The sequence below is a fragment of the Lissotriton vulgaris genome, chromosome 5 (genome assembly GCF_964263255.1).
Source record: "Lissotriton vulgaris chromosome 5, aLisVul1.2, whole genome shotgun sequence".
NCBI lineage: Eukaryota > Metazoa > Chordata > Amphibia > Caudata > Salamandridae > Lissotriton > Lissotriton vulgaris.
In genome coordinates this window covers 707,745,798-707,769,320 of record NC_141693.1, presented here as the reverse complement: position 1 = coordinate 707,769,320, position 23,523 = coordinate 707,745,798, and the positions used below count along the sequence as shown (strand labels likewise).

The following is a 23,523-nucleotide window of genomic DNA, read 5'->3' as shown; positions in this document are numbered from 1 at the left end:
TTCAGTTGCGCAATTCCCTTGTAAATATACCCCTTGGTCGTGGGTGTGCCCCCAGCAACAAATGACATACGTTAGCGCTTCTAGCATTGAGACAAACGACTTCCCGGTACTCGATTGCGATTGATTGAACTCGTACGACTTGTTTATTGTAACAAATACCGTATACTTTTTTTTTTTTTTTAATTGTGGTTTCATTCTCATCCCTGCCAGTGACACTTAGTATGCATTGTTAAATAGAATGTGCAATACATGAATAATTACTGTTGTAACAATTATTGGCTCCGCCCTCGGCTAACCACCAGCTGTCTTTCGCCACTATAAAAGACCGCACAAACAACAGCACGCCAACCTTTGCTGCTGTGCACGTTTTCTGCCGGTGCTGTTGTGAAGGCTTGATCTCAGTTTAATATATAGAAACTACCTGTCCTCCGTGAATTATTGAGATACCTAAAAACTCTTACGAAGGACTACAGAATGTATTCATCTCGATTAAACAGCAGAGCTGACAGTCACTTTCGCGCTCAAGAGCAACATGAACTTGAGAATCTAGGAAAGAAAGCCTGGGACAACCCGGGTTATAATGGATCGCCATCGACGTCTTTGAAAATCAGAGCCATTTACAATCCTAAACCCATATTGGAAAATCCATATGAGAATATCAGTAATATGGGAGACCCCCCTCCTTACCAAGAAAGTATGGAACAGAGGACTACGAATAAAAACAGCTCGTGTTTCGGCTGCATCTTCCATGTCTTCAAGGGAATTAGAGGTAAGAAATAACATCAAAATAGCACGGCGGAAAGGAAAGGAGGAAGGGCTGAAAAATGCATGCAAAATGAATGATGTATATTACGGACATTTACAAAAACAATTGGTTTAATGTGTTTTATCGAGGAGTTTCGTGTTTTTTTCACAATCAGGTTTTAAGATTTAATTTTCTTTGGTTGAAGATAAAACCTTAATGGTTTAACATTTTTGGCATACATGAAAGTACAGAGCCTCAAATGAAGCTGGCGCCCGTGGTTTATATCATCGTGATAGGACAACTCTTCAAAGAAAGCAAGCAAAGGTGAATGTTGAAAAGGATTACTGTGCTGATTCCATTATTCGTTGCACTGCTTGTTTGGAGGTTTGCCTTTTCGAAAAGAAAAAGAATAGCGCACTTTCAAAAAGGCAAACAGTTCATTGAATAGAAGTCTTTCGGATAATCACATGTACATTTCTCCCTTTTGTTGTGTGTTATTTTTGCCTTTCAGTCAAGTGCATACTGCCACCTGTTCTCTTAAATGGGTAAAATCGGATTTATAATTGGAAGATAAACCACATTTTGTATCGGGTCTATTTGTCCTCTCAAGCAGGGAAAAATCCCATTTTGTTAATATTAAATTTACATAACTGCTTGTTGAGCTTTTCATGAACAATCATTGTGTCGATAGTAAACCAGCTCACTGGTAACACCTTTTTATATTTAAAAATAGCTTGTACATTCAATCAATCCATCAATCAATCATGGTATTTATAGAGCGCACTGCATACCCATGAGGGTCTCAAGGCGCTGGGGGGGGGGGGGAGGGTGCTACTGTTCGAATAGCCAGGTCTTGAGGAGTCTCCTGAAGGTTAGGAGGTCTTCGGTCTGCCGCAGGTGTATGGGGATGGTGTTCCATGTCTTGGTGGCGAGGTGGGAGAATGATCTGCTGGCGGCGGTCACTCTTCGGATGCGGGGGAGGGTGGCGAGGACGTGGTTGGCGGAGCGGAGCTGGTGGGTGGGGGTGTAGAAGCTGAGTCGGCTGTTGAGGTACGCTGGTATGGTCTCATGGAGTGCCTTGTGTGCTTGGGTGAGGAGCTTGAAGGTTATCCTCTTGTTGACGGGGAGCCAGTGCAGGTCTCTCAGGTGGGGTGTGATGTGGCTGCGGTGAGGGATGTCGAGGATCTGGCGCGCGGAGACGTTCTGGATGCGTTGGAGCCGTTTCAGGAGTTTTGCCGGGGCTTCTGAGCAGAGTGCGTTGCCGTAGTCCAGTCTACTACTGACGAGGGCCTGGGTGACCGTCCTTCTAGTTTCGTGGGGATCCACTTGAAGATCCTGCGAAGCATGTGGAGGGTATTGAAGTAGGAGGAGGAGACGGCGTTGACCTGCTTCATCATGGAGAGGGTGAAGTCGAGGATGACCCCAAGGTTGCGTGCGTGGTCGGTGGGTGTGGGGGGCGCTCCTAGTGCAGTCAGCCACCAGGAGTCGTCCCAGACCGAGGGGGTAGATCCAAGGATGAGGAGCTCCGTCTTGTCCAAGTTCAGCTTCAGTTGGCTGTTTCTCATCCAGTCGGCAACAGCCTTCATTCCCTCATGGAGGTTGGTTTTGGCGGTCTTTGGGGAGGGAGAGGATCAGCTGGGTGTGGTCGGCGTAGGAGATGATGTTGAGGTTGTGCCTTTCTGCGACATGGGCGAGAGGTGCCATGTAGACGTTGAACAACGTTGGGCTGAGGGATGAGCCTTGGGGTACGCCGCAGTTGATATTGGTGGCTTTGGAGTGGAAGGGGGGAGGCGGATGGTCTGAGTTCTGCCAGACAGGAAGGAGGCGGTCCAGGCCAGGGCCTTCTCTTGGATTCCGGCGTTGTGGATGCATGTTTGTAGTGTGTGGTGGCAGACCGTGTCGAAGGCGGCTGACAGGTCCAGGAGGATGAGGACGGTCTCGGTGCTGTGGTTGCTGCGGAACCCAGACTGGGCCGGGTCGAGGATGCTGTTCTCCTCGAGGAAGCTGGTCAGTTGTTTGTTGACTGCTTTTACGATGACCTTCGCCGGGAACGTGAGCAGGGAGATGGGCCGGAGGTTCTTGAGGTCCTTGGGGTCCGCCTGGGTTTATTGAGTAAGGCGTTGATCTCTGCGTGCTTCCAGCTCTCCGGGAAGGTCGCTGTCTCGAAGGAGATGTTGATGGTTTTCCGGAGATGGGGTGCGATGGTGCTGCTGGCTTTGTTGAAGATGTGGTGTGGGCAGGGGTCTTCCGGGGATCCAGAGTGGACAGTGTTCATGATCTTGATGGTGTTGTTGTCGGTGAGGTTGGTCCAGGCGAGCAGGCGGTTGGTGCGGGGGGTGGTCGTGGGAGCGGGGGTGTAGGAGAGTAGGGTCTGCTTCCAATGGTCACCCCCACTTTTTGCTGTCACTTTCTGGTTATTCGACTTTAGTGTGGCTGTGGGCCTGCTAATCAGACCCACAGCCCAGCTGTTCTCTCTCTAAATTGATACAATGTACTTTAGGTACATACCAGATTGGGTATTGGGTCACCTCTGTGAGCCCCTGTATAGTGTACCATAGGTACCCAGGGCATAGGTGCATCCAAGTCCTATATAGCAAAAAAGAAGGGGAGGAAGGGATCGGTTATGATCCAAAGGGCTGAGATTACCACTCAAGAAAGGTGAGTGGAAGGTCCAGCCGCAGTCGCAGCCCTGGAAATTGCGGACAACAAAAAGGGGACTGGACTGGGCTGTTTCTAAAGGAAGGAAAGGATGGTCACTAAGGTGCAAGGGGCAGTGCTAAATGGAGAACTAACCCTGGGTATCCTTTGTGTTGGATATAATGGCCTCACACACCCTTGCGAGTGTCATGCTTCATCATAGGCAATACTCCTCGTTGGGTAGGAGGTGCAATACCCAACGGGCACACCTCAAAGAGGGGCTCTTTATCGGAGATCTTTTTATCCAACTGCCTATGGGTGAAGTGAGGGTGAGGGGCCAGAACAGAGTAGATGGTGTGGGTGAGGATAAAATGAGGCATAAGGTACCGGAAAACAATTTTATTCTGGTGGTCCTCTGCGCAATTAAAATAAAGATTAGTCTGTACTCGCTGGAACTTAAGTTTCCAAATACGAGACAGTACTAAGGTGTGAAAGGTTTGGTCAACATGTTTCTCGCTTAAAGTATATTGATATGCGATTCTTCAGGACCTAATATATATATCAAAACTACTATCTACAACAACATGACCTACATAAGTGTCAGTTTACAAAAAGCGCACAAATTGTACTACCTGTTTAACACCTGCTCTTGCCTGTTTAACACCTGCTCTTGTCTGTTTAACACCTGCTCTTGCCTAATAGTTAGAGTTATTAGGTGTCAACAGTGCCCAGCAGGTCTGACATCAGGGGAGAAGCCATTGTAACTAAGGTTCGTCTGCCTGAGTCAGTAAAGTTCATGCCTACCCATCACCGCTGGGCCCGGATATCCGGTCACGGTCATTACAAAGCAGTCATTACAACGCATACCATTACAACGCATACCATCACAACACATAGTACCCGTACACTATCCAACACTTACCCTACTGTTGCACCCCCCTGGAGATAGAATAGTCATTTTTACCCCTACACTATCGAATACTTACCATACATGCAATGTAATGGTATGCGTTGTAATGGTATGTGCTGTAAAGGTAGTATGCGTTGTAATGGAAGGCGTTGTAAAGGTAGTTTTTCAAAATTCGTTGTAATGGCATGCGTTGTAATGGAATGCGTTGTAATGGATGTTGCGTTGTAAAATATATGTTGTAAAGGTATGCATTGTAAAAGTATGTGTTGTAACGTCATACATTTGGCGGCAGGGGTAGCATTCCACCCTTCTAGAAGGGAAAAGACATGTATGTTACTGCTTTACCCGGTTAAAGTTAAACAGAGCCCCAGCATCACAAAATGGATGCTGCTGCCATAGACACAAGTCTGACCTCCTGCTGCTGGACGAAACTCCAGCAGTGGAGGCCTGGACAATAACTTTCCTGTCCAGGGATGTGCCAGCACCTCCACAGACAGGCTGATGTGTATTGGGACAGGGAGGGCTGCATCAGCAGATGCTTTTTGAGACACTGCCTGGGGCACACAAGGAGCTCCATGCATAACCCGGTTCAAACCAGTTGCTGGGGCACTCCAACCCCGCTCTGGCATGAAACTGGACAAAGGGAAAGGGGTGTAACCACCCCCTTACCAGGTCCACCCATAGGAGGGACCTAGGCAGGTAATCCAGACCTTTAGCTTCGTATAAGTATAGGAGCTGTGTCCCCAGGACTTTAGATTATCCTGGGAAGAAACTTTGATACAGAACTCTTGGACCTTCAACATTTTGTTCTGACTAGAAGACGGAAGACATCTCCCTTGTGATCAAGGAGTGACCACCCTGTGCAAACAGGCATCACCAGTAACTTGCCGGTCTGCTATCGATGCTCCCACCGGAACCCAAAGACTCAGGGACACAGGAACTGGACTTTCAGACTTCTCTAACTCTGACCCACATCCACAGCAAAGCTGAGACCCGTGGCGGACACAAGAGACGTGGGACCGGACACCCTGCACATCCTGCATTTTGCTAACTGCTCAACTACCTAGGTACCCTCGCAGTTGTGCATTGGGGTATGAGAAGCCCCAGACCCTAGCACCATTTCCACTGAAGCTCAGCCCTCCACACTCTACGAGTGCTGCGTGGGGCCTGCTCTTGCATTTCAGCTTGATGCGTCTTCCCGGTTCCTTGCCCGTTGGCTAGTGAGCCCCCTGAAGACTTTCCTTTTAAACTAAACTGCTCTCCAGGCTTGTTCCAGCTTCCCTTCAAAGGATAAGCGCCACAAACCTTGCTAGTCTGCAACAGAGTCAATCTCGACATCCTGCGTGGGTTGCGGTTGCCAAGGCTTGTTGGGTCCAATCCAGATACTGACACCGCAGTCAAATAGATTTGTTATGGGACAGCTTGAATCCAGCGCCTGGTCATCGTCGATCCCTCCTTGACCTCGTGGCTAAAGAGACAAACTCACCTTCGACACCTGCAAGCATGCAACATCGCCTGGTTCCTTACTGGTTCCTTCCTGGTCACTGGCTAGTGACCCAGACTCTGTCCCCTCTGCTTTCAGGTTCTCTTCAGATCTTCGATCCACCCTTGGATCCACCTGAACACTTTTCCTCTGTTCGCCTGCAGCACTTCTTTGCAGATCTCCATAGAAAACGACGACGAAACCCAACACAAAAAGATACCTATGCACCCGGCTTCCCTGGGTGAGGTAACACGAGTACTCCGGTGCTCCCGTGGGTCTTGCCTCTGGAAGTGTCCTAGTTTAAAAGGGTTCCATCCTAGTCCATCCGGAAGTGTCCTTAAACAACAACTTTGTATCTTCTTTGTTTCCCATTGTAAGTCAATAGTAACTTGCTACTGTGTTTAGACACTGCACCCGTCTCCCGTGAGCCTCCTACTTTCTAACCTTTGGTTGTTTAGTGTAGTCCCAGCGATTCTACAGGCCCTAGGCTTGCTGTCTAACTCTCACGTGGTTTTTATACCACTTCCTTAGTATATGGTTTGTAAGGCCCCTATGGCATAACTGTATTCGTGCAACTTATCGTATGCTAATTGAGGAACTTGTGATGTACTTTGACCTCTGACCTCATAAAGTGTGCAGAGGGGTTGTGTTAGAAATAAATACATATATATTTGATATATACCCTGTGTGGTGTCCTTTCATTTGGTAATAGTTTACATATTCTTCGAGAGTTAGTTTTTGCTCAGCCAACTTCAGTAGCAGCTTCATCCATTGGTTAGTTGTGTTCTACTTCTTTAACCCTTGAGGGTGGCATTGTCAACCACATTTTGCCCATAGGCGATTATCTCTCGCAGCTCATGTTATTGCCATTTTCTGCTTCCTTCTGCCTCCTAACAACTCCTTGCAGTGCAATCAGGGCACAAGGCCGCCATCTTGGGTGAGGGTGACCAGGTGAGTGCCGATTTGCGGGCGCCATCTTGGTTGGGGGGCTAGTGTCTACATCGGAGGACTCCCGCGTTTGGTGAAACGCATAAAAACCGGATTCTCCTGCTGGCAGGTCAGACTCTACTGACTACAGCGCGCTTGCACATTGTCCTACATCGCTAGTTTTTAATAATTTTAAATTACCTGCATCTTGCGCTATCGCGCCGCTGCTCTTTCATAACGATAGGCACCCAGTCACTTGCGCACTCTCTGAGGGGTAATATCTAGGTGAGACTCTTACCCTGCACCATAATTGTTTTTCACCCCGCATTTAGCGGGAATTAGGGCGCTTCAGGGCGTGCTTGGGTCCGTGACTCCACCGCATCGCGGCAATCTAGGCCGCCATCTTGGGTGAGGGTGACCAGGTGAGTGCCGATTTGCGGGCGCCATCTTGGTTGAGGGGCTAGTGTCTACATCGGAGGACTCCCGCGTTTACGGCTATTTAATATGCATATTCATCAAGAGCGCAGCGTTGGCGCGCAGCGGGCACGCCGATGGCGCGCCGGAGGTGCGCCAGAGGTAAGCCTGTTTGCGCCCGTTCGCGCACTGTTCGCAACTAGCACTAGCCACGCTGCCTCTGCGGCAACACACCGACTAACGTACTCTAGAGAAGAACTCACTGAGCTCGATCATCGTCTTCCGGTAAGTAACTTGCAGGCTTCTATGTCCAACAACTTAGCGGTGCTGTCTTGCGGCCTACTTAATGTTCGGTCTCTCTGTAAGCACCATGTCGAAATCGCACTCCTAATTGAAGCTCATAGGTTGGATGTGCTTTTTCTTACAGAGACATGGACTCGAGCAGACAGCGAGGTAGAACTTGACTGGCCTGTCCTTCGGGATACAAAATCAGACATAACCCTCGCATGGGGAATAGAGGGGGAGGTATAGGGTTCATATTTAGGGACACTCTGGATTTCTCTCAGCTTGAGGTAAAGAGGGTCCAAAGATTCGAATTTATAGGCTTTTCTCTTAAAGGACAGAAAGGAGCATTGCATTCAGGACTGCTATTTTACAGACCTCCGGGTAATGCACTGTCTAGCCTACCCGACCTGATTGATTTAATCTACGACCTTTCCAATACTCATTCTAGACTACTTATTCTGGGGGACTTCAATCTATGGCCAAATGGGCCGACAGATACAGCTTATAGAGAACTGTGCCAGGCATGTAGCAATCTTCAACTGCAGCAACTGGTACTTTCCCAGACTCACTTACAGGGCCATGCTTTAGATCTGTTTTTTGCGGAAGCCACACAGGTTGAGATTAGGGATATAATCACTCAATGTTGGACGGACCACTCCTTAGTTCATTTTTCCCTAGGTCTCCCCGCTGATCCTGCGCTAGAGCGCAGTTTGGGTCCCACCAAAACTAGCAGACAATGGTCAAAACTTCTTAATAGCAGTGTTCTTCCTACTCTGCTTTCTGGAGGTTTCTCCTTAGAGGGGAATGTGGAGGCGAGCTATTCAGGCCTATGTAAGCAAATTACCAACTCACTGGATAAGCTGGTCCCCCTGCGGAAATCAAAAGATAGACGCAGGCCTGCCATGCCGTGGTACTCGAATGATCTCCTCCACACGAAAATAAGATGCAAGCAGGCAGAAAGGGCATGGAGAAAGCACTATGCAGAGTCTGCTAGATCCCACTTTAAACAAGCACTGCTGGACTACAAAACCGAGATTAACCGCCATATTCATGAAAATCGGCATTTGCGATTCTGTAATAGCGAAAAAAAGCGAATCGCTATTCAGAAATCGCAAATCCGAATTCATGAAGAATTGCGATAAAAAAAAGCGATTCGCACGCAATCGCAAATTCCGTTAGCGATGACCGATAATCGCAGAAAAATCGCTATTTTCGGCTACCCGCGCCGGGATTGCGAACTCGCAAATAGCGATATCGCTATTTGCGATATCGCTATTTGCGAGATCGCAAACTCGCGAGATCGGGAAAACGGGAAGTCGCATTTCGAGCCCAGTGATGACATCACAACCAGGAAGCTGCCGGTTCCCACCACCATTCTCCACAGTGAGGCTGACTGAGAGGGAGCAAGTTGGAGAGCTGCACCTATTCAGGAGAGAACCACAGAACCACAACTCTGCTACAATATCTGAGGAACCTGCACCTGGCACCAGCAGCTCGTCTGGGCGCAAAAGGAAATTAAAATTTTCGGAGCAGGAGCTAGAACACCTGATAGAGGGGGTGGTGGCAAACCATGAGAGACTGTTTGGAAAAGATTCCAGGAGGGTCCCTGAACAAGAGAAGCGCAGGATATGGCAGGGGATTGCCTCGACTGTGAACTCCGTGGGAGTGGCGGACAGGTCCCTCGAGGAGTTAAAGAAGCGCTGGTATGACCTCCGAGGCCGTGCCAAGGAGAAGGTGGCGGCGCGCCTTGGGGAGTCCTCGGGCACTGGAGGAGGAGGACCAACTGTCCCACCCAATACTGCCATGGAGGACCAGGTGGAGGAGACCCTGGAGAAGGAGGCCTGTGTTGGATTTACACGACTAGACTCATCCCGCACCACCCAAGACACCCAAGGTAAGTGGCATGCGACAGCGACCCTGCCCCCTATGGATGTCCATGACCAAATAGGCTCCCCTAATGTCCCATAGGCATGCCATAGTTGCACATCAAGGAATGTCCTGAAGCATTGTGGGAGATGTAGTCTGGCCACAATGTTGCAGTACCACAATGCAGCCAGACAGGTCCCAAAGCACACAAAGCCACAGCCATTCAGGGAATGTCACCCAGCATGCATGTAGCAACTGCACGTCTGCCAGATACATGCAACTAATGATCCACCACTCACCCCCACAGGTGGCGAAAGCAGCGACAGCGAAAGGCTGCAAATCGATGAGGTGGTCCAGGAGGAGGAGGTGCCACCACCAACCCAGGCACTAGCCCCTGCCCCTGCATCAACACCAGCAGCAAGATCCACCTGCAGTGTCCCCCCTGCGACTGGTGCAGCACCCACAGCCGCTGCCAGGCCAGCCACCATTGTGCCTCCTGCTACCGCTGCTCCACCTAGAGCCGCAGCCAGGGCAGTTACCATTGTGGCCCCTGCATCTTGTACACCAGCAACACCTGCGGTCACACCCCCAGCAGCTGTGGCCACAACATCCGGGGCTGCGCCAGTTTCCACACAGCGGCCAGCCACAGACTCAGGCCAGCAGGGCAGGCGTGGCAGGTCACGCCAGCACTCCACTCCAGCAAGCAGGCGGGCCAATGAACAGGGACTGGCGCGGCTCAGCGTTGAAAGATGCATGCTGCTGATACACCAGCGCCAGGCACAACAGCAAGGAGCTATTCAGCTGCAGCTCCATATGATAGGGCGCAATGTGGCCACAGTTGCAGGCCACATGGACGGCATGAGGGCAGCCATGGCAGGTGTGGGGGAACGATTAGACAACATGACTGCAGCCATGGCAGGTGTGGGTGAGGGAATGGCCCGCATGGCTGCAGCCATGGAGGCCAACACCGCTGCCATGTCGACACAGCGCACTGCAGCACAACGCCGCCGCCACCGCCAACTTATGAGCCGGCTGGCCTCATACAGCAGGGCAAGTTATGTAGCAGCAAATGCTACTTCTCTGTTGGTGCGGCGCTCCCTGACCCAGCAGCACCAACTAATACAGTGCAGTGAGGACATGACTAGGGTGCTGGAGCACCTCACCACAGCCGTCATTGCACTTCACCCTCCAGCAATACCATCCACTGTGGGGGGTGATGATGCTAGTGAGGGGGCGTCCAGCGTCAGCTCTCACTCTGCCTCACAGATCCCACCACACAGCCGCAGCACCAGGCCCACGCCAGGGCCTGAAGCCCCGGAGGAGGATGCCCCTCAGAGGCGCTTGGGCGCAACGCGCAGTAGGCGCAACTGAGAACTTCAGACTATCATTGGCACAGGCTGACGTTAAGCCTGCCATGTTGTGATACACAGCAGTATGCTGTAATACTGTTTGTTGTAGTTATTTGGACTGGAACCTTATTTTTATTTTTGTGAATTGAACAAATACATTTATTTTGCTACACACATTAGCGTTGTGTCATCATTACATTTTGCATGCATTGTTGATTTGTGGGGTGATGGAAGAGGTTGTACTAGAAACTGTTCACTGTGATGTGGTTGCGACGTCTGTGCCCTTCTGCTGGGTTCTCCCCATGTGCATGGCGCGCATGTGCAGGTGGCCGGTTGTCCCCCTCAGATTCACTGCCAGAGATGTCAACAGGTATCCGGCGTTGGTTGCAATGTTATGTAGTATTGCGCAGACAGCCACAATGCGGCAGCACATTTCAGGACTGTAATACATGGCCCCACCTGTCTTGTGCAGTATGCGGAACCTGCTCTTGAGCAGGCCAAATGTCCTTTCTATGCAATTCCTTGTCCGTATGTGTGCAATATTGTAGCGCCGTTGCTGGGGTGTAGCAGGGTTGAGGTATGGGGTCAGGAGGTATTCACGGAGGGCGTAGCCACTGTCACCTGAATGAGAGGAGCAGATGGTGATTGCCTGTGCTGCGCTGTTACATCTTAGCAATGTGACATTTTCAACTAAGTGTACTTACCAAGTAGGTGTCCTTCCCCAAACTCTCCCCTGACCAGTCGTGTGTGGAGGCCGCTGTGCCGGAAAATGAAGGAGTCATGGGTACTCCCTGGGTACTGTGCGACAATGTCAGTGATGTATGTCTTAGCATTGCAGACCATCTGGATGTTGAGGGAGTGGTAGGACTTTCTATTGCGGAACATATACTCCATGGCAGCTGGTGGGCAGATGGCGACGTGGGTACAGTCTATGCATCCGAGCACATGTGGAAAATGGGCTACATTGTAGAATTGTAGCTTGGTCATGTCCAATTCCTGTTGGCTGGCGGGGAATTTGATGTGACGGTGTAGCTGGGTGAGCATGGCGTCAACAAAAGTGTGGAGGCAGCGTGACATGGTGGGCTGGGATATCCCCCCAGCAGCCGCTACTATCCCCTGGAAACTCCCGGAGGCCAGGAGGTGCAGGCTACACAATACCTGCACATGTGTAGGCACCGCATTGGTACGGCTTGTTGGGTGCTGCATCAGGGGGTCAAGGTCCTGTATTAGCTGCATTATCATTTCCCCATTCAGCCTGTATTTAGCATATATCTGCTCTCTGGTTTGGCCCAGCAAGGTGACTCGCTGGCGGAATATCCTGTCCTGGATCCTGCGTCTCCTCCGTGCTAATCGCTCTAGCCTTCGACGCCTCACCACCATGTACATTCCTGGCATTGTGGGACTCCTAATGCTGCTGATGATGATGGTCCTTATGTGTGATTGGTCAGGCCAGAACCTGTTGGTGATAGGACAACGGTTTTTTGAAAGTTTTTTTTCCATGGCTTTTATGGTTACCACCTGCTTTGAGTTGTCCTTATTTTGCGCGGTGCAAATAGCGATTTTTGGGTTTTTCGCTAATAGCGATTTTTCTTGAATACCGATTGCGATTATATAGCGAATTCGCTATTATTTTCGCAGAATCCGTGGTGTGTCGCAATTTCCAATTCGCTAATGCTCACCTGCCGGGATTTTGCGAATATATTAGCGAATTCGCAATTCTGTGTTTGCGAATTCGCTATTTTGATGTTGAATGCCGATTACGGAAATTGCACCCGCATTTGCATTTTCGCAGCGATTGCGGGCGCAATTTTACTTCATGAATCAGGCTGTAAGCGCGCTAAAGCGAAATATCTAGAGGAAATGCAGGCGTCTAATAAATCACAGATCCTGTTTAAAATAGTTAACGATCTTTCTAAGCCGACATGTGCGGCAAACAATATTCCGGCCTCACAGTCCCTTTGCGACACTCTGGCTGACGCATTTGAAGACAAGATTGCCACCATTTTGAGTGAACTCGCTAGTTCGAGCTGCTCATGTCCTCAGCTAATTGCTGCCCAAGTACCTTTATTCATTTCAGGTCATCCAAAGTTGGAAAGCTTTACGCTTCCTCCGTTTGAGGATTTTTGTTCCCTTGCAAATGGTGTGTCCTCGGGCTCCCCTCTTGACCCACTACCCCATAAATTTTGGAAGCTTTTTCAGGAAGAGCTCTTTCGCCCCCTTTACTCCATCTGTCTCCAGTACTTTAATACTGCTACGGTACCAGAGTGCTGGAAGTTGGCGGTGGTCTCTCCTCTCTTGAAGAAACCGACACTTGACCCGACCTGCCCGGCGAATTATCGGCCTATTTCGTTGCTTCCCTTCCCGGTTAAGATCATGGAAAAACTCATGACCCAGTCTCTGTCCAGCTTTCTTGAAAGGAACATCTGTCTGGATGTGGCCCAGTTCGGCTTCCGGCCAGCAGATGGTACGGAGTCGGCGCTGGCGGTCGTGTTGGATGATCTTAGATTGCGGGTCAACACTGGTCGGGCAGCTTTTTTAGTGCTGCTCAGCATGTCGGCCGCATTTGACACGGTCAGCCACCCCATCCTTATCAGTCGGCTGGAGGACATTGGGGTAGCAGGATTGGCACTGGACTGGCTAATTTCGTATCTCCAGAATAGGCATCAGGTGGTGGCATTGCCTCCTTTCAGATCAGGGATCAAGAGAGCAGGGCAGGGTGTACCCCAGGGGTCAGCGATTAGCCCCATTTTATTTAATTTGTACCTCCACCCTCTGATTAGTCTGATTAAGTCCTTCGGCATCTCAGTGATCAATTACGCTGACGACACTCAGCTTATCTTCTCCCTTGAAGGAGAAGACGCTGTGTCTAAAGAGACTTTTCAGCAATGCATGTCTGCTACGGCTGACTGGTTGAGAACTAATTCTCTCCAGTTTAATGGTTCAAAGACTGAGGTATTGTATTGTTCATCTGATCGTACCCCGCGCCCTTTACCGGCTGATCTTTGGCCATCGTCCTCTATGGGCACAGTGGTGGCGGCGGATTTAGCTCGTAATTTGGGAGTCATGTTCAGTCCCAATTTACAGATGGATAGCTTTGTTAATAAGACCATCTCCACTTGTATGCTGCTACTACGCATTTGCGTAAAATTCTTCCTATGCTTCCAGTGCAGGCTAGGCCAGAGGTGGTACGTGGTATCATCCTAAGTAGGATTGATTATTGTAATGCTTTACTCTTGGGCGCACCTAGCAGTCTGATTAGTAGGCTGCAGCGCATTCAAAACATGGCAGCGAAGCTTGCACTATCTAGACCACGCGCAGCCTCTTCTTCCCTGGCGCTAAAAGATCTTCATTGGCTACCTGTTCAGCAACAAATTTGTTTTAAAGCATCTTGCCTGGCCTTCAAGGCATTGCATGACCAAGGACCTGTCTTGCTGCAGAAACTTTTTTCGTGGTACCGCTCAGCAAGACTGCTACGCTCTTCCTCGGCATGTTTGGCGATAGTTCTGAGAGTTCGGAGAATGCGAATGGGTGGCCGCTCCTTCAGATACTCAGCCGCCAAACTCTGGAACTCCCTCCCCCTTTCTTTGCGGAGTTCGAGGGATCTTTCAACCTTTAAAAAAGATTTGAAGACCTACCTCCTTCCTAGAACAGCATAATGTGGTGACTGCGTACCTGGTTTAGTGGAGTAAAAGCGCCAGGATACCCTTTGGGTGACAGCTTGCGCTATACAAGTGTACAATACAATACAATACAATACAAGTTGGGGGTACACGCGGGTGCACAGAGTCCCCCCACTATTTTCACAGGTTGGACGCTTCCCACCCAGCATGAAGCGTGCCTCACTGAATTATGCTGAACTTGTCCCGGTGTAATTTTCAGGCACCGAGACACATTCAGCAGCACACCAGCACCGTGCCTGCTTTCTTTCAGAGAAGCAACATGCAGGCGGGGGGAGGGAGGGGGGCCTTTAATATTTCAGACTCCAGCTGGGCCCATAACAAAGGCCAAATTTAAGCGGAGCGTCACACATAGATGCAAGGCATGGGAAACAGAGGCACACATCTTGTTACCTCTTCACAAATAGAGAGACATGCTTTTCACTTTGTTTAATCCCGGTATATAAGAGATATACATGCACTGTAAAAATGTCAAATGTGCTAGTCTGTCCCAGTATTAACACAAATAAAATGTTAAATACCATTATTTTATTTTTTATAGGCACTAATCATCCCAATGCAGGGTGTCAGAGCACTTTATATCACACATGCACATTATACATTGGCAAAAATTGTATACATTTGAAAACCAATGTACATCATGTGTTACATAAGACCGTTAGGGTTACAAGGCGAAGGAGTCACATGTCCTTTATGGCTTGCTGTGCTATATTATGAGGATTACAATTTATGAACTGCATGGCACAAAATGACATCTGTGTTAAAAGCAGTAATCCACTTACCTAGCTACATAAAATAAAAATCTGTCATCTGCATGTTAGATGATGTGCTTTGCAGGAGACACATTAACCCACAATGATACTTCAATTCAAAACTGGGACTAGAGAAAACATGGATCTTTCCAGCTAACACATTACCCTCCAAAATGACCATACCATTATTATTGTTCCTTGGGATTTACTGGCACACAAAGATCTCTGCAGCAGGCCTTAACCCCATAAAGTATTTAAAAATGCAGACTTAGCAACCAATCAACCAGAATATATTTACTGTCACATTTCTCCTTGTTGTCAATTTTTTTGTGGCAGAGATTTTACAAAATAATTGTGTAAGTTGAGGCCCACATTCTGCGTCAGGGGATGTGTCACTTTTTTGGGCACGACCCCAACGCAAACTCTCAATTTGTAATGCAATCCAATGTACTTATGATAGACCTGCGAAACATGAGGTGTTAAAACGTGATGTCACTACTTATGATGTCACTTGCTGGGAGGTCATGGATTGTATTGCCGTTTACTGTGATGCTTCACTGTAAAGTGACTTATATACTGCCTAACTTGGTTAGTCTCTCCACTTCTTTTTTTTTTAGGATTTCTGCCTGATTGCAATGAATGAGAGACTACTTCATCTCCTTCCCTCTACCCTGTATGCTGAGTTGCTATCTATCGCTCATCGCTTCCGGTTACTTTCTGACATCGCTCTGTCACTACCCAGCCTATCTTGCTGTGAGCAAATTGTTTCCTGCTCCCCCTTAGGTGCCATCGCTCTTTGCTGCTGATGCCTCACTTTTCGTCCAGCATCCTCAGAACCGTGTTGTTCTTCAAAATCTCTGTTTTCTCTCACCGCCTCATTTTCCTTACTTTCTCTCTGTCTTCTTAGAACAATGCTGCATACCAATATTCTTCAGCCACTTCCTGGTGTCCTGTATCCAGTTGGAGTCTGGATGCAACCAAGACAGCTAGTTTCTCCACGCCAGTATTGTCTTTGCCAGTGTTTGTATAATTGCTGTGTAGTAATTGACAAATACAGTAGATATATTTTAGATCAGTCCACATGCTTATAGCAAAAAAAAATTCTAGCCCCTTCATCTCTCCCCTGCAGCATTGCTCCTTAATCCCAAGATCTCTTCACTGTCACATCTCTCCATAGCTTTTGCATCTCTTCATTGATTCTCTCCACACCAGCCCATATATCTCTTCTTGGTCCATTTGCTCTGCATCAGCCACTGCATCACTTCACTGCTGCATCTCTCTATAGTTGGTGCATCTCTGTATTACTTAAACTCATCAACGCAGCCCATGTACCTCTAAACTGTCCATTCTCTCCGCAGCACTCTTGCATATCTACACTGGCAACTCTTGCCACTGACATATCGCTCCACAGCCCTTTCATATCATCATTTGATCAGCTCTTCAATAATATCTTCATTGCCTTCTTTTTCCAGAACCCCGGCATCTTTTTTCAGTCTCTTCATAGCACCCCTTTGTAAATGTTCACTACCCCATCTCTCCCACAACCCCTGAATCTCTTACTTTTCACAATCAGGAGCTCTAGGCCAGAGTACTGTGCTGAAGTGGTCCCCTGCAGCTCATGGGCCTCCCCGCATAGCGGGGGGCTGCAGGGGCCTGTGTTACGCTGTTGGGCAAAATGGCGATGGCCAAGTGATGTTACGGCAACCCAGAGGTCTGGGCTGGCGTGGCAGATATCCTAGGAGGAGAGCGTAGATTCACCTGGGTGGAGTTGGTGGCCCGAGGGGTGGTGATTGCTCCCTGAGTTGAGGTTATGGGGACTGCCTAGCCCGCCCCCTTGCTGCATTCTCCTTCTGGCAGACATGTAGTGCTCTCACCTTGAATAAGTGTTTAAGAACACGTGGAGTACCGTCGAGGATATAGTGATTCCTTCACTTGTGGAAACCTTCCACCTGGATTTTTGGCATTTGGATTCATCCCTTGGATGTTTCTGGTTTATAATTCTGTGTCTTGTATCAGCATCTTTTTTGGTTTCTTTTGTATTCTGGGCCCTGAAGAGGCAGAAACGCATTGACCTTTCACTTAGGAAGAGCCCCGCAATATATATTATTAGACTACTAGTACAGTCATAAGGAGTTATGGCAAGGTGCTGATGCTTTACTACTCTGTTAGACTCTGTGGCTACTTCTGGGTGGAACAAAATTTGGGCTTTTTATGTAACCATCATTTTCTGAATATGATGGAATCAAGAACGAAATGAAGGATCCTTAAAGTAAAGAGGAATGAAAGGACTATATATTTCATTCAGGAATACTATGTATGTGTAAATTGTATAATGTGATTGTACATACACTTGTGTATACAAGTGTAGTTATTTTTGTTTTTACTTTTTTGTATCAATATCAGAGACTTGAAAACAACAATACAGATTGTACAGGTTTGCATAGACAGTCGTAAGATATTCAGAAATTGATATTGATGGAAATAAATTCATTATCCAGTGAAAATTTATTGTTTCATTGTTGATCTATTGTATTGTACACTAATTTATTTCTTCGGTCACCACAGTTTTTATGTTCTAGCATTCTCATTTTGGGCTCTTCTGGACACCCTTCTGACCTATAAAGGCATGGGACGCCAGCCACAAACACAGACAGGGACCGACAACAGACCGCCTCTCAAACGCCAAGGAAAGGACAGGACCCTGGGGACCAACATGAGGCCCCAACACCTACATATCCTGACCCGTGGGTACTGTTGTGGATGAGTGGAAGTCAGCTTCTGACACCGGGGCTTTGTTGCACCTTGCCCCTGGGGGGTTCGTCCACCAGAAGACTTCCTGAGGCCAAAGGGTGCTCCACCTCATAGGCAAAGTGGATGGCTAACTGGACCAAAGTCTTGGGCACCGACAGTGTGGTTCACGATCCTGGAGCTACAGGGCTTGGGCAAGAGACCGCACATAGGGGATAGGGTATACTGGCTTCATACTTCAATCATCAACCACAGAGGCCACAAGCCTGTGGCACTGCTACTGACCGAGAGGGGGAGTCAGGGGTAATTGTGCCTGAGGGTGTGGGCTGTGCTCACCTTCCTGGGGCTGGCCCACCACAGCGGCTCAGACTCGACCTTCAGAGGGCAGGTGAACCAGCCTGCTGGGTGAGGGGGACTGCAGGGGGCTAGGCTCACAGGTAGGCGGCGGTGGCTGACCCTCATGTAGGATGGCCCTTGTGCTCTTGACAAAGAGTCAGCACAGACTTGGGTCATAAGGATGAAACCGTATGAGACCGGCGTCACAAAGGTACTCACCAAACCTGAAAGAATCAGTCCAGCTGCGGATGCTCAAAAGGGAAGAGAGAATACTTAGGACCAATGTTCCCTCTAATTTTTTTTCCTTAGTGGAGGGTCTCTGTGCGCTGCAACCATGGCTATGTGCGTCGGGGACCAGACCACGCATGTGCGTGTGCAGTGCTAAATGTCATTCTAAACGTTTACTTAAAAAAGTGAAAAGATGGTGCATTTTCAGCCACATATCAGCACTCTGAGTTTGCAAGCAGTAAAGCAATTCATGAATGAGCTAAACCTCCAAGTCCTGACATAGTGAAAGTCCATGCTAAACATCACTTGGAAAGGGAAAGAGAACAAGGGAAAAGAGGGGCAGAGACTTGGCCAACACTGATAGAAGAGTTGAAAGAGAGAAAAGACAGAGAAAGTGAGAGAAGGGAAAGGTGGAGGCAGAGAGGGGAAACAAAAGTAATACAGACTACTTGCAGGAGGAAGAGGGCAGAGATTTAAGGAGAAAAGAGACAAAGGACGCCGTGGAGGAGCGGAAGGAGAAGGCCTGAAGGAGAGGAGGGGAAGGAGGACTGGTCGAAAGACTAGTGGATGCCGCCAGCAATCATGAAGCAGCCGGCTACAACTCAGATTTGTGGCTGACCGGGTGAACATTGGTTAACCCAGTGCAGGGAGAAAGGAGGGAGGGAGGATGGTGGTGGAGCCGGGTCTCTTACTTTTTTTGTTTGATGGTTTATTTTCACTCTCTTGCTGACCTACCTCACTTTGAGAATATCCTAACTCCACAACTTAAATTTGCACCAAGGGATGATTGTGTCCCAAGGAAGACATGATACCCTATTAAAAGAGAATAGCCAACCAATAGAGAGAGGGTTGCAGGATGTTAAGGAGGTGGCAATGGTATAGACATACTATCTCCATATCTACAGCATGCTCACAAAGCGGTGACTGGATATAAGGATAACCAGGACCAGAACCCTACGTTCCTGAGGAGTTACTATACACAGATACATATACAGGAGTTATTATACACAGATATATATACTTTCCTGGATTTTTGGGGGGTTTCTTTTTCTGAGGGTGCCAGTGGCATTGTCCCGGTAGACTGGAAAGGCAGATGAAGGTCCCTGATGAACACCATTCTACCCTTCAAGTGGATTGAGTGAAGAGACACTGATTCTTGTGCACTGGGGAAGTTTTGCCTTACAATTTCTTTTTGTTACTCTTTGTGTTTTTTTTTCATCCTGCCATTAAAGCAAGCCATCATTCACAGATTTGAAAAGCCTCCGAAGTCTTACTTTTGTCTATCCCCCCACAGTGATCTGCAGAGCATGAGCTCACATTCTTTGTATTTTATTGGTCATGAATTCACAGGGAGGTGGATAGTGGTTTGTTTTTGTTTTGATCAGTGTTTGTTCTCGAAGGAAGGAAGTGGAGTTTGAGTGTGACCTATTAAGTGTAGCCTCTTCACGAGCTGCGATTAACATGAATACTTAAACAAAAGCACTCAAATCTGCGCGCAGCCTCGCTTTACTAACAAAACAATATAACAAGTTTAAAAACACAGTGTTTGCTTTTTAGGGTAATCTGCCTTGTTTGCAGACTTGTTGTATTGTTTTGATAGTAAAGTGTGGCTGTGCGCAGATTGAGTTCTTTTTGTCTAAGCATCCATGTTAATCGCAGCTCATGAAGAGGCTGCAATTATCATGGATAGATCAGCATTGGCATCCTCTCTGTCCCATTCATTTCCTCTCTAGATCTCTCCATTCCTTCAGTACCAGGATCCACAGCGGAGAGTGATCTTAAATTAGAATTCCCCAGCAATGTTAGCCTTGCTCGCTGTTTGCATCCTCCATGTGAACAATGACACTTTCAGTGTGTCTGCACATTGGCGTCCTGCAACTCCTTTCCGCCTCCGTTTACACAACCACCATGGAATTTCTAGTTACTGAAACCAGCCGTATGAAAAGGCGCCTGTTCTCTTCAAAACGCTCAACCTTCGGCGCTTATTAAGGTTTACAGGCACTACAAAAATGTATTAATTATTATTTATTTGAGAGTTTTATATAGAGCTAGCTAGACCCAAAGGTATCAGAGTGCTTTACAAAGATAAATGTTCACATCAAAGATAACAAGTCTATACAGAGCATCCGAGTGAGAGCGCTTCACAACAGTAAATGCCCACAACATGGATAACAAAAATAGTAGACATGTATTATAGTGCTAGCTAGACCCGAAGACATCAGAACGCTGATGGTATGGCCTTAGCCACATCACCTGATATCCTAGCGCTATGCCTGGTCTCCAGCACCATAATCGGAGTTAGTTCCTAACCCTCACATGGCACATACATGTATAGGCAACATCTGCATTCTCACACCAAAGATTGCTTGCCTCCAACATAATCACGCTGCTGTACCAGACTTTTTCTTAGACACTTAGAATACATTAATGATCTTCCTTGACTTTATTTCCGTCCAGTCAGCTGTGAGACTGTCAATTTTGTTTCCATACATGCAGCCACTACATGCATTTTTCACACCAATGAGTTACTTGTGCGTTCTGTAAATCACAGTGAAAGTACAGCACTGAGTCTCCTCGCCAGTTACTACCGATCTGTCATACATGTTTTGTGAATCAATATGTCCCAGAACAATTCGACCTTGCTGCTGAAAACAAATATAACCACTGCTTGACTCCTTTACATCAACCATTAATATTGGTGGAGTCTCCTGACATGGCCCTTCTAAGCCATGGACGTCGTACCCCTGACTTTCGTATACATTTTTTCCTGAATTACTTAAAAGCTTTGATCCCAGGGTAACTTCACTACATTCTTATCCCACCCAACATCTTGCTTAGTAAGTTTTAGCATCTAGGCCATGTACATTGAAATCATTTTTAGTCCATTTGCACATTTAATCACTAATTCCAAGGTGACACATTTTAATAATTATGTTTTTGTATGATACCATATCAAACGTCGTTGGAAAAGTCCAATCTTACAGAATGAACCTATTTTGTGATCAACATTTTCAATGACCTCTTGAAGAAAAGAAAAAAACCTCAGTATGCTTGTTTAATGGGACATACTACTAGTTCAGCATCCAGGCTGGGTTTGCAAATAAGTATTAGCGATTTTAGATGTTACAGATCCATACCAAAGGACTGACTCCCTCACATTTAGTAAAAAGAAAGAGGAATACTATTAAGGTGTCAAGCTCTGACTTCACCCATTCAACTGAACAGTTATTAGGTTTCAAACCAAGTTTAATTTCTTAGTTTGAAGTTACACTTGGTATGTGCTCTTTTCAGTTATAGGGCACAGTAGAGAGCTGGTGAAAGCACCCTGGAAACTGCGTTCACAGTGTGAACAGATCACAAGAACAGGAGTCTACTGAAAAGCATAATATATGCCAATGTCTTTTCGATTCCATTATAACATAACTTACAATCGGGATGTCTGCAGTGAAAGGCAGATGCACTGTCACAGTAAAGTACAGAAGAACAACATGCATCTGGAAGGCCTCAAATATTTTAGTCTTTCAGAAAACCTCTGTACTTACAGAGAAATAGTGCCTGCAGCATATCAAGTACAAGAAAGATTAAATCAAGAACAATGGTTGCCAGAGAAAGGTGAAATCGAAAAAATAAGTCACAAAACGTTATTTCAAAAACACAGATTGACAATTTTAGCGTGGCTTCATGAATTTTTAGCAGTCATAATTTAAAGAGGTGACTCAAGAGGCATATATAAAGCAGTGTGTAATCTGTGCACAGAACAGGGAATCAGCTACATAAATTATGAGTCTTCTGCAATCATGCACCTATCCCACCTTTGTTAAGATAGCGCCATGGATACTTAAATAAAAACACACAATTTCCCCCGCAGCCTCGATTCTAACAAAAAAATATAGCAAGTTTAAAAACATGGTGTGTGCTTTTTAGGGTTATCTGCCTTGTTTGCAGACTTGCTGTATTGTTTTGATAGTAAAGCGAGGCTGCAGGCTTTTATTTAAGTATCCATGTTAGTTGCAGCCCCTTCACGAGCTGCGACTAACATGGATACTTAAACAAAAGCATTCAATCTGCCCGCAGCCTCACTTTACTATCAAAACAATACAGCAAGTCTGCAAACAAGGCAGATTATCCTAAAAAGCACACACCATGTTTTTAAACTTGCTATATTGTTTTGTTAGAAGCGAGGCTTCAGGGGGGATTGTGTGCTTTTGAAGACGCTGCATTTAACATGAATACTTAAATAAAAGCACACAATCTCCTCCCCCGCAGCGTCACTTTACTAATGAAAGAATACAGCAAACAGTGGGGGCGCTTCAGGGAAATACAAAAGCACACGCAGCAAAAACAAAAGGACAGCAAGTGGCCACATTAGAACACGTACCTCCGCTCCCGAGTGGTCACTTCCTTGCCGTCCCACCCAATCAGGAAATGCCAATTTTTCATGCCGCATGCCTTTTAAAAGCGGCGGCGGCACGATTACTCTCACGGGATGTTCCCTCTGTGCGCGCTCTACACATGGGACATGCGCACTCGGGGGTAGAGAAGTGCGCGCGCGCGGGCGGCTCAGCTTCTTGGGAATAGTGCTTAGGACACTGCTAAACCCTGGCCTGGGCCTGGAAGCTCATTCTGCGGCGATTCTGGAAGCCATTGGAGACACCAAAATGGCACTAGAAAACAAAATGGCTCTGGATTTGGGACTTCTTCACGCAGATCGCAGAAAACCTGTGGACAGAGTAGGAGAAGTGGAATCCAATGTGGCTCAGCTGTAGCAATGGTCTTCCAGAACAACAAAAAGACCTGTTCCATGTAGGTGGCGATGGAGAAGCTACAAGAACAAGATGATGGCGCTGAAGGTCGATCTCAAAGTATTAATTTGAGGTTGGTGAGCAACCCAGAAAAGACAGAGGGCCCAAGTATGAAACTCTTTGTAGAGGATTGGCTGTTAACTGTCGTCATGGAAGTCAAAGCATGTAATCTGTTTATTGTGGAGAGGGCCCACAGAGTGCCAGGTAGACTTCCAAGGCCGATTGTGTCACATAGGGCCATAGTGGGCATGATTCTAAATTTCTGGAACAGAAAGAATATACTACAGCTAACCCGTGCACATGGCTGGTGGTAAATAGCCGGGGAGACCTTAAACATATACCCGAACTACACTCCAAAATACAA

General features: G+C 47.4%; 1 protein-coding gene across 1 annotated transcript in view; it reads left to right on the top strand.

The window, feature by feature from the left end:
- Positions 1 to 371: 371 nt before the first annotated feature.
- Positions 372 to 23,523, top strand: part of LOC147711417 (polycystin-2-like protein 1) — a 3,079,390-nt gene continuing 3,056,238 nt past the window's right edge. Inside the window, 1 exon segment of the mRNA XM_086920165.1 lies at positions 372 to 769. Coding sequence (XP_086776291.1) covers positions 475 to 769 — 295 coding nt within the window. The 5' untranslated portion in view covers positions 372 to 474.